The sequence below is a fragment of the Lithobates pipiens genome, unplaced genomic scaffold (assembly GCF_037356315.1).
Source record: "Lithobates pipiens isolate NorthernLeopardFrog02 unplaced genomic scaffold, aLitPip1_a1.2 Scaffold_25, whole genome shotgun sequence".
NCBI lineage: Eukaryota > Metazoa > Chordata > Amphibia > Anura > Ranidae > Lithobates > Lithobates pipiens.
Window position 1 is genome coordinate 118,246,170 of NW_027507787.1, and position 12,568 is coordinate 118,258,737.

Here is a 12,568-nt window from a genome sequence, read left to right on the forward strand (position 1 = left end):
CGAAAGTTCTGGTGCGAACCGAACCGGGGGGTGTTTGGCTCATCCCTAATGGGTACTAATAGGCAGAATTGATGAGCGCTGATAGGGGGCATTAATAAGCACTGACAGGTGGCATTGATAGGTGGCATTGAGGAACACTGATAGGTGGCATTGATGAGCAGTGATAGGCGGAATTGAGGAGCACTGATAGGCAGCACTGATGAGCACTAATGGGGATGCACTGATCATCAGGGCATTGATGATCAGTGCCCTGATTTTTTGTGTAAATAAGGTACTGACAGTCTTGCCACTTAACTGCTCTCCTTTCCTCACACAGCCACAGCATGGAAGGAAATTCTTGCCAATAATCAGCAAGTCTGTTTATTTGTGATCAGCTGATCACATGGTAAAGGGCCGCTATGATTGGCACTTTATCATGATCTGTGATCAGCTGTGTCTGAAGGACACAGCAGTTATAGAGTGCGCTGGATGCATGCCCCAGAGGGCACATAGGAGGCAGGGCTCTGAGAGGGTGTCCATGAATGCCCTCCCAGAACTGGAAGCCTGGGGCTTTGGTGCAAAGGGAGGGTCAGGGGGGCCCTTCATGATTTCTTGCACCAGAGCCCTAACATTTCTAGTTACGCCTCTACCCTCAATCCTGTCCATAGATGACCCCTCAACCCTGCACTCTTCACATAGCGCACCCCTTAAACCTGCACCCTGTACTTAGAAGAATCCTCAACCCTGCACTTTGCATATAGTGCACTCAACTCTGCACTCTGTACGTAGTGCACTCCTCAACCCTGCAGTCTGTATATAGTGCACTCCTAAAATCCTGGTATATAACAATGCCTCACTGTTTATTGCAGTTTAGCCACACCCACAAGTTGATGCAGAGATAATGATGTGCAGTAACCTCTAGCAACCAATCAGTGAACAGCCATACGACAAGTGGAACCACGCCAGGAGTCTTAGGAAGGCAGTCGGATCCTCCGTCGGCTATAGTAGCAGTGAGCGGTAGGAGACGATGTATCTATCTGGTTCTTCTGACGTATTGTGAACAGCGCTATGACATTATCCTTTGTTTGTGAGTGTACACTGTGAAGTTTTATAAATAGCATTAAAGATGTTTTAAATGGGATTACGCTATGTCAGCTGTTCTTCTCTTTCACTGAATTTTGAGGGGGATGAGCGCAGAGGTGGATAAGAAAACAAAGATTGCTGCTACTTTTTGATTGTATATTTATACACCAGATTGAACCTTTTTTCTGGTAAGGGTTGTATCAAGGGGGGTCTCATCCACACGCCCCCCTGTTTCTACCTGTGCACGTGTGAAGGTGGTGTTTGTCGGTGTCAGCATTCTGCATTCATTCTGCTTTATGAATCTGCAATACACTTTTTTATACAGCTTCTGATAGTGATTCCCATGATCTGATATATGGGCTATATGTTTAGCTACACAGAGCACGGATTACAAAAAAGGGACTGATGTTAAAATAATTGCTTTATTGTGGCAGTTATTTGTAATTAGCGCTGCTTGAATCTGTTTTTATAGATTTGTGTTAATTTAGTAATGATCTGCTGTAATCTCTAGCAACCCATCAGTGAGCAATAATGATGTGCAGTAACCTCTAGCAACCAATCAGTGAGCCTTAAGGATGTGCAGTAACCTCTAGCAACCACTCAGCAAGCAGAAATTATGTGCAGAAACCTCTAGCAACCATTTAATCAGTGGCAATGATGTGTTGTAACCTCTGGCAACCAGTCACAATCGCTACCTGATCTGCTGCAGTAATCTGATTCTTGAGTCTAGCTGCTATCCATTGTATTTCTTAGGTGGGAGGGGGGGCAAGAAAATGTTTGCCCAGGGTCCAATGAATAGTAGAGACAGCCCTGGTAGTAGCAGTGCAGAGCAGGCCATGAGCTGTATGTACTGGCAGTGTCAGGGCAGTCATTAAACACAATGTAGTGACAGAGTAGTGTCATTATGTAATATGTAATAGCATTTCTGTTCAATATGATGGCAATGCAGACATCCCAAGTCTCCCACATTTGACGGTGGGCTGACGGACACCTGCGAGTGTGGCATGATCTCCCGGCTGTCAACCGCAGCAGCCAGAGCCACCCCCTCCTCCGGGCCAGGGGTGGCAGCTATGGGGATCGATTATATGAAAGCAGGTGCAGCACGGTGACTTCCCATGTGTCCCAGACTGCTACTCTGCCCTCCTCTCATAGCCCCCCAGCTCCTTCAATCACTGTGCGCCCGCCCTCTGCCAGTCCAGCTCAGAGAAAGTTAGGAAGCCAGAGCAGCCAATGGAAGGTGAGCAGAAGCTGTGTGAAAATGACCCTGCATCGGTGGTGTCACTGGATGTAAAAAATGACCCTGCATCGGTGGTGTTACTGGATGGAAAAATTACCCTGCATCGGTGGTGTCACTGGATGAAAAAAATGACCCTGCATCGGTGGTGTTATTGGATGGAAAAAAATTACCCTGCATCGGTGGTGTTATTGGATGGAAAAAAAATGACCCTGCATCGGTGGTGTCATTAGCTGAAAAAAATGTCCCCGTGTCAACAATGTAGCTAAGAGGAAAATGGAGCTGCCTCAGTGTCAGTGGGGATAAACTACAGCCAATCAGTGAAGGGGAGATATCGGAGTGTGCATGTACATTGTAGTATACACGCACAGATTACCTTATAGTTAGACATGTGTAAAAGGAAAAAATGTGTTTAGTTTCGTTTCGTTTTAATTCGTTAATTCATTAATTTCATTTAGTTATATTCGTTAACTTCCTTAAATTCGTTTTTGGATTTCGTTTAGTTTTATACCGAATTCGAAAAATCGGCCACATTCGAAAATATTTGAACAAAATTCGAAAATATTTCTAGCGGATTCGAAATTATTTCAACATGATTCGACATTATTTCAACCACATTCGAAAATATGTTGTGTCCTGACTTTAGGGCCATGTATCTCGGGGTAACTTGGTGCTAGTTGTAGTGCTAGTACTATTGTGTTTGCATACCAAATTTGGGGTTTCTAGCTATAAGTGACCCCGAGATATGTGGCCCCAAAATCCGGTCGCAAAATGTTATTAGTTAATAGAGCAGAGAATGACATTTTGTGACCCGATTTTGGGGCCACATATCTCGGGGTCACTTATAGCTAGAAACCCCAAATTTGGTATGCATACACAATAATACTAGCAATACAACATATAGAATTTGAAGTGTCTAGCACCAAGTGACCCCGAGATACATGGCCCTAAAGTCGGGTCACAAAATATTTTCGAATGCGGTTGAAATAATGTCGAATCATGTTGAAATCATTTCGAATGCAGTTGAAATAATGTCGAATCATGTTGAAATAATTTCGAATGCGGTTGAAATAATTTCGAATCATGTCGAATTCATTCAAATTCATTCGTTATATTTCTTTCGTATTCGTTGTAATTTGTTATTTTTTTAGATGCAAAATTCGGCCGAATTTCGATTCGTTAAGAAACTAATTGCACAAGCCTACTTATAGTGCAGAGCACAGGGCTGAGTCGTGAGACATGGTAGTTATTATGCAGCTTCCAGGGACAGTCTTCTGAAATTGAGAACTGGTCCCATGTCCCCAAAATCATCCTAATATATACACAGATTTGTAAAAAAAATCCATACTCTCTAATTTAAGCCCCTTTCACACTGGGGCGGTGGGTGTGTCGGCGGTAAAACGCCGCTATTTTTAGCGGCGCTTTACCGCCAATTTTGTGGCGCTCTTCGGCCACTAGTGTGGAGCTTTTACCCCCCCACTAGCGGCTGAGAAAGGGCTAAAACCACCTCAAAGCACTGCTGCAGCAGCGCTTTGCCAGTGGTATAGCCGAGCTGCCCTATTGATTTCAATGGGCAGGGGAGGTGAAGGAGAGGTGTATACCGCTCCTTCACCGCTCCAAAGATGCTGCTAGCAGGACTTTTTGTAGTGGCCTGCCAGCGCACCACTCCAGTGTGAAAGCCCTCTGAGCTTTTACATTGGAGACACAGCAGTAGCTCTTTCAGGGCACTTTGCAGGCACTATTTTTAGCACTGTAGCGCCTACAAAGTGCCCCAGTGTGAAAGGGGTCTTATAGTAGTCAGCGTATACAACAATTTTATCAATATGTCTTTGTTAATATACCTTGAAATCAATTTGGATATGTCAATAAAATACAATTTAAACCCTCACTAACTCATACTTTAAAATAAGTTTAATATAAAATCACTATATTGAAAATATATATATAACTACAAAATGTGTTCTGAACTGGACTAGAACCTACGACTTCAACAATATAACCCTGTCACTCTAAACACTATGCTATCGCTTAAAGACCTTTTTTTTTGCTTTTTATGTTTAATATGAGATTCATTCTCAGTGAAACCATTGTACTAGTCCAGACAAGTAATTGCTATGATCAATCTGTTATGACCAGTCTCCTGAAATTGTGAACCGCCCCTGGGGAAACTGAAGATGATACCCTAATGCTCCCATCTGATCACCCTAATATATATAATTTTTTTTTCTAAATCTCTACTCTCTAATTTATAGTAGCTAGCATATACTACAACTTTGTGTGCTCAATATATCAGTGTGTCTTTGTTAATATACCTTGAAATCAATTTGGATATATTGATAAAATACAATTTAACCACTTAAGGACCAGGCCTCTTTTTCGGACTTGGTGTTTCCATGTTTAAAACAGTTTTTTTTGCTAGAAAATTACTTAGAACCCCCAAACATTTTATATTGTTTTTTTTCTAACACCCTAGAGAATAAAATGGCGGTCATTGAAATACTTTTTTTCACACCGTATTTGCGCAGCGGTCTTAGAAGCGCACTTTTTTTGGAAAAAATTCACTTTTTTGAATAAAAAAATAAGACAACAGTAAAATTAGCCCAATTTTTTTTTTATACTGTGAAAGATAATGGTATGCCGAGTAAATTGATACCCAACATGTCACGCTTCAAAATTGCGCCCGCTCGTGGAATGGCGTCAAACTTTTAGCCTCAAAAATCTCCATAAGCGACATTTAAAAAATTCTACAGGTTGCATTTTTTGCGTTACAGAGGAGGTCTAGGGCTAGAATTATTGCTCTCGCTCTAGTGATCGCGGCGATACCTCACATATGTGGTTTGACCACCGTTTTCATATGCGGGCGCTACTCACGTATGCGCTCGCTTCTGTGCGCAAGCTCGTCGTAACGGGGTGTTTTTTTTTTAAAAAATTTTTTTTCTTATTTATTTTAATTTATTTTATTTATTTTTACACTTTAAAAAAAAAAAAAAAAAAAATGGATCACTTTTATTCCTATTACAAGGAATGTAAACATCCCTTGTAATAGAAAAAAGCATGACAGGTCCTCTTAAATATGAGATCTGGGGTCAAAAGGTCCTCAGATCTCATATTTGGGCTAAAATGCAAAAAAAAAAAAAAAAAAAAAAAAAAGAAAATCTGACATTTAAAAAAAAAAAATACCTTTAAGAGGTATGGGCGGAAGTGACGTTTTGACGTCGCTTCCGCCCTCCTATGGTATAGAGACGAGTGGGGGCCATCTTAGCCTCACTTGTCTCTATGCCCAGCAGACGGATGGACCCGATCGCCTCCGCCGCTACCGACAGCTCCGGTAAGCGGCGGAAGGTGCGGGAGGGCGGTGGGAGGGGGGGTGGCACCTCTCCCGCTGCCGATAGCGGTGATCTCGCGGCGAATACGCCGCGGAGACCACCGTTATCGTACAGCCGACCGCCGCCTGAAGAGATGGATATCTCGGTTGTGGCAGCAGCTGCTGCCGTTACCGAGATATCCCTCTTCAAAAAATGGACGTACATCGTCGTGCGGCGGTCGGCAAGTGGTTAAAGAGGAAGTAAACCCTGATGAGTTTACTTCCTCTTTCATTCCCTGCAAAGGTAAAGCATAATGGACTACTATGCATCGCATAGTAGTCCATTATGTGTCACTTACCTGACACCGGAGCCAGCGAAGTCACCGCTGTCCCCTGTAGTCCGGAGCACCCATCTTCTCGGAGGGTCTCGCTGCTCCGCCACTGTCATTCGGTGAAGCAGCGATGATGTCACTCCCGCGCATGCGCATGGAAGCTGACACTCGCGGCATATCGCCGTTGACCGTGTCGCTCTCAGTGCACCTGCGCACCAGACAGCGGTGCCTGTCTTTAGGCAAATATTTCCTAAACTGTGTAGGTTTAGGAGATACAGTGGTGTGAAAAAGTGTTTGCCCCCTTCCTCATTTCCTGTTCCTTTGCATGTTTGTCACACTTAAGCGTTTCGGAACATCAAACCAATTTAAACAATAGTCAAGGACAACACAAGTAAACACAAAATGCAATTTGTAAATGAAGGTGTTTATTATTAAAGGTGAAAAAAAATCCAAACCATCATGGCCCTGTGTGAAAAAGTAATTGCCCCCTAAACCTAATAACTGGTTGGGCCACCCTTAGCAGCAACAACTGCAACCAAGTGTTTGCGATAACGTGCAATGAGGCTTTTACAGCGTCCTGGAGGAATTTTGGCCCACTCATCTTTGCAGAATTGTCCTAATTCAGTTACATTACGGCCTTTTTAAGGTCATACCACAACATCTCAATAGGATTCAGGTCAGGACTTTGGCTAGGCCACTCCAAAGTCTTCATTTTGTTTTTCTTCAGCCATTCGGTGGTGGACTTGCTGGTGTGTTTAGGATCATTGTCCTGCTGCAGAACCCAAGTTCGTTTCAGCTTGAGTACACGAACAGATGGTCGGACATTCTCCTTCAGGATCTGCAGCAGGACAATGATCCTAAACACACCAGCAAGTCCACCACCGAATGGCTGAAGAAAAAACAAAATGAAGACTTTGGAGTGGCCTAGCCAAAGTCCTGACCTGAATCCTATTGAGATGTTGTGGTATGACCTTAAAAAGGCCGTTCATGCTCAAAAACCCTCTAATGTAACTGAATTAGGACAATTCTGCAAAAATGAGTGGGCCAAAATTCCTCCAGGACGCTGTAAAAGCCTCATTGCACGTTATCGCAAACGCTTGGTTGCAGTTGTTGCTGCTAAGGGTGGCCCAACCAGTTATTAGGTTTAGGGGGCAATCACTTTTTCACACAGGGCCATGATGGTTTGGATTTTTTTTCACCTTTAATAATAAACACCTTCATTTACAAATTGCATTTTGTGTTTACTTGTGTTGTCCTTGACTATTGTTTAAATTGGTTTGATGTTCCGAAACACTTAAGTGTGACAAACATGCAAAGGAACAGGAAATGAGGAAGGGGGCAAACACTTTTTCACACCACTGTATATACAGCCAAACTTCATACAGGTGAACCATAAGGTGACTTTAGTGCTCATGCAGAACAAGGCGGTGACTTCGGTGCTCACCCCCTCGGGTCCCCACTCACCGAATCCCTATACCCACAGGGGGTAGTTGTGCATGTAAATCCCAATATCCAAACGCTTGTCAGCCCAATCATCCACCCTTTTTCACTCCTCTGGTGTGCGGTTGATGCTTCTATAAATCAGGTGCAGGCAAGCCAGTAGGTCCTCAGAGAGATGAAAAACTACATCCCATAGTGCAGTAACTTCTTGTCACCAAAAAAGCTTTTATTCATTAAAACATATGATTACATGCCAGCTCAAAAAGCCATAAAAAATCATCCAGGCCCACAAGTACAATTAGGATGATATAAATAAAAATAAAGGATAGTACAAAATAGATAAATAAGTAGATAAAAATCAAAATACAAAATACAAAAACACAGTAAAACCACAAAAAAGAAAAAAAGGAAAAAAGAAGAAAAAAAGAAAAAAATCCTGAATTAAAAAATACTTAAAAAATGGCCAGGGCCAAAAATTTATATTAATTGATGAATTTAGCAAATGCAGGGGACAAAGATAGTTCAATTGAATCTGTCCACCAAGTATGGACGTCTTGGAGACATTAATATTTCAAAATAAACATGCCCCCATGCACTGAAAAAAGTTAAGGGAGAGAATTCCTATTAATTGCTCCGGTGTATATAGCAGGAAGCAGCTAGGAGACAGCGTGCTTTCCAGCTGCACTTCACGCAGTATGTCGACCGGAAGTGACGTAGTGTGCGTGGTTCAGTCGTACGCGTTTCGTCATGGACGTCTTCAGCGATGGTTCATTATTCATTTATATAATTTTATATTGTTTGTGAATATTTTGCCTGTTAATATTCTGTTATAAGTATACAAACTGCTTATGATTTTTGTAATAATAAAGTTGTTATATGTGGTTAAACCTATCCTGTCTGTTTGTAATGTAATAATCTAATCTGGAATGATAAAAGTGTCACTGTTTTAAACAAGGTTAGGACTGTACGATGCTTTAAATAGAGTTCTGTAAGCAGCGTTAAATATAGTTCTGTTAACAACACCTTATTTTCCGGCAGTGCCCCTCCCAAGACTTGACTCTGGATCCGCCTTTGTGTGTACTACAATGTGCATGCACGGGGCGATATCTCCCCTTCACTGATTGGCGGTAGTTTATCCCCACTGATACTGATGCAGCGCCATTTACAAATTGCATTTTGTGTTTACTTGTGTTGTCCTTGACTATTGTTTAAATTGGTTTGATGTTCCGAAACACTTAAGTGTGACAAACATGCAAAGGAACAGGAAATGAGGAACTTTTTCACACCACTGTATTTCTTGGACCTACAGGTAAGCCTTAATCTAGGCTTACCTGTAGGTCAAAGTTGGTTGTAAGGGTTTACAACAGCTTTAATCCCTCACTATCTCATATTTAAAAAAGAAAATATATAAACATTTTACTCTCACCTGGATTTGAACCCACAACTTTAGCTATATAGGCCTGCTGCTCTAACCACGATACTAACCCTCAGTTAGTGGAGCCTGCTTGTATGTTTAATATGGGGTTTTAATTGTTTGTTAAACACCTATTAGTTCAGACAAGTAATTGCTATGATCAATCCATTACAGCCATAAAACACATTGTCCTGCTGCCTTCTAGCCATTTACAATTCTCTCATGTACGGACAATAGTGCAATGTTTCCTACAAGTTGGGGTGCAGAGCTATGCTGGCCATTGTGTTTTGTTATCTATGGAAGCTTTGTCCCCCCCACTCATACACAATACACGTTTTCAGCATGGCTCTTCTTGTTGGAGCAGATGACAGAAAGGAAGGATAAGACAGCAAAAAATAGGAAACTATTAACACAGTAGAGGAACCAGAGAACCCAGCACTGCCTACTTCTCTATACTGTGTGCTGTAACTAAAATAGATTTACATATCCATGTACAGAGCAGAAGACATGTATGTCTGCAGAATGATGGTCTGTGGGTGTTACTACATTATTGGTCCTAAAATCTTCTTAATAGAGACTACTATATTTATAAACTCAGAATTATGACTTTTAATCTCAGAATTATGACTTTAAAACTCAGAATTCCAACTTTTAATCTCAAAATTATGACTTTTAAACTCAGAATTCTGTTTTTTTTTTTTTAAAAAAACATAATTCTGTATATTTTTTATGATGGCCCCAGGGCTCTTGCATAACTTCCAGACTTGGACTGACACTTCACAAGATAAATTGTTACCAGAATTTCACTGGACACAAGAAAACAAAAAATCTGATACATAAAAGACAATTTTTTATATATTCTTAGGACCATCCAAAGAAAATAATTTAAGAAATGTTCATATATCATTAGTTATGCAACTAAACATGCACAAATCACTATCCCACACATTTACAAGGATCATTTTTTTTTAATCAGAGACTTTATATTTTATGGTGCCAAACAAGTATTTATGTATTTTAAAAGATATAGGGATTTTAGAAATCTGAAAATGGAGTTAAAACAGGGTGAATCTTCTCACAAAAAGGGTCAGATAGCTGGCATATATGCAGTGGATACCAATGTTAGGGTAATTATACAAAAAGAAGTAGCTGCAGAAGAACTAAGCTGGGTGGAGAAAGAAATAGTACCATTTAGGGGCTAGATATTAACAAACCAACAAAACATGTATTTCCCCAAAAAACATTGTGTTTTGAAAGAGAATACTACTTTAATTATGATTGTAATTCTTAGGTAAAAAGCATTTATATTTAATTAGGGAATTAATAAATACATTTTTCAAAGTAACCTTTGATGTTTACAGCTCTAAGTTCCTGTTCAATTAAACAACTCCCCCTAGTGTGTGAAATTGAAATTAAAAGAAAAAAAAAACTTGCATTTGCACCACTAAATCATGGATGACAATTTTCAAACTCTGACAATAAATAGAAAAACTGCAGTTTCAGTTTGAAAGAAAAAAGATGTATTTGGATAGGTGATACTGTGTGTAAACAGGGTCAATAGATATAACCATCAAAACATGCCCAAACAGAGGCATGATTAGCTTCATACAAATAGTTCCTGGAGGAAAAAAACACACCCTGTGCTATAATAATCAGTAAAGAGTTGTATCATTCTGTTTGTGGAAAATATCTCAAGTCAAAGCTGAACTCCAGGCATATATATATATATTTTTTTGTTTGTTTAAATACAGCTAATATAAATACATGATAAATACAAACTCAAACTAATGGCTTGTTCAGACTTTTGGCATTGTCGGCCCTCTGAAAAGTGAGCAATATGTCGCCTCTTCACTGCCTATTTTAACCCTCAAAATGCCAATGCACCACACCTGCAGCATACCGTTGCAGGGTGGTTATAGCATGGCCCCATTCACTTGAATGGGTCGTGTTTGTCAGTGTACAGCCCACCAAATGGGACATGCTACTTAATTGTTGCTGTGACCATGGCATGTGTGCAGCTTCATCACTGTGTTCAGACATGCAGTCGGGGACTGTAAAACCATAACTAATTTGCCAGTTTTTACCATCCTTCATATGAATTAGCTCTTAGAGAGGAAAGGTCATTATTATTTGGTGTGCTGTATTTACATGTGCTTACAAATAACATGTTGATGAGGAGAAAGCAAATCTTATCAATCTGTTAATGCTCCTCCTCTGTCTAGTCACAGGCTGGGGCAAGGAAGTTACTCCGCTGTGCACTAGAGCTGTGTTAATTTCAGTTCTGGATTGGCAGAAATACAAATCTGTTGGCAGCAAAGACAGCTTCTAAACATGTATTTTAAAGTGCAACACTTTTTTTTTTTTTTTTTTTTGGATAGAGTGGAGAGGGATTAGAAGTTAGAACACCTGTCAGTTTTTATTGCCGACTTCAATCTCTGTATTTTTCCTGTTTACCGTTATCATTAAAAGTAAAAGAAAATCCCAAATTTTAGGTTGACATCAAAACACTAATAGAAGGGAAATCTTGCAATGGGGGCACTAGTTCTCATGATGCTGGTGAAACACTGGGATCCCCACACTTTGGGGGCATTTCCTCTCACCTTCTGTTTGGGCTATGGGATATGAAGTCAAGGGAAATCTCCCCAATGGGACACAGATGGCAAAACAATAAAAAAAAATGATGGGGGTTATAACCCTCCTTTACGCTATTAAAAATGTATAAAAAAGTTTTCCCGTTACACTTTAACTACTATTTAACAGTTTACCAGGAGTTCAACTTTAAGTATTTCCATATTCATTTGATGTAGACAAATAACACATCCACACTTATTTGAGCATTTTCTGTGAAAGGTTCAGATAAGCAAGTCATTAAATATTCTGTAGGCCTCAGCCCAATGGAGCTACTAAAACACATGTACAGGTCTTTACAGTAGCTTAACAAATATAGGCATAGATATATACTGTATTTAGTAAAAACTGTTATAGCTTAGGGTCAAATACATCTGGTTCTGCTCCAGGAAGAGGAAGTAAGCTCCATGCCCTTTTTTTATGAATGCAAACAGCCTTTGACATGGATAGTTCATTATACATTTTTTTCTGTGTCATTCTGTTCTTGCACCTGAGGGCTTCTTTCTTGCCCATCCTCATTCGAGGCTGTTGTTGAGCCGCCAGTGCCATTAACTGGTGAAGAAATAAGTTGTGCAGATTGGAGTACAGCCTCAGAATGCTCTCTTGCCTTCATTCGAAGAGCTGCAACACTTGCCGTGCGGTGACTCTGGCAGTTATAAGGAGGTAGAAAAGAGAGAGCCAGGGGATCGGACACACAGCAGGAGCAAAGAGGGCCACCTAAAGAAGTATATGAAATATAAGCATCTTTTCACTTTGCTTTTATCAAAATACATTGTAATTATTATACCTATTATTTAAGTAACTTTATGCCTTCATATTGTGCTAATAATTACCTAGTATTGATATAATATTGTCGTATTAAAAATTCACTTATGCCAAATACTGTAACCCTTACATTTGGCCTAACGTATCTTTTAAATATACTTTTCTAATAGAAGATGCTGTGGCAAATATGTAGGCTATACTTACTTTTACCATCTACATTATCTACATTATAATTTTAGATCATGAAAATAAATAAATGCACCATTTAAATTCTATGTGCCATTTCTTATATTACCTGTATACAGTCTGAATTATATTACCTGCATTAAATATTCTGTGTTATATACTTGTATTATATGACTCAAGATCTAATGTATGCCTGTTCAAAT

At 40.1% G+C, this 12,568-nt stretch overlaps 1 protein-coding gene across 2 annotated transcripts in view; it reads right to left on the minus strand.

Annotated features, from left to right (window-relative positions):
• Positions 1-9,528: 9,528 nt before the first annotated feature.
• Positions 9,529-12,568, minus strand: part of DRGX (dorsal root ganglia homeobox) — a 352,087-nt gene continuing 349,047 nt past the window's right edge. For both annotated transcript variants that reach the window (XM_077454822.1, XM_077454821.1), the window contains exon 7: positions 9,529-12,131. In XM_077454822.1, the coding sequence (XP_077310948.1) occupies positions 11,869-12,131 (263 nt within the window). In that variant the 3' untranslated portion in view covers positions 9,529-11,868. The remainder of the gene's footprint in view (positions 12,132-12,568) is intronic.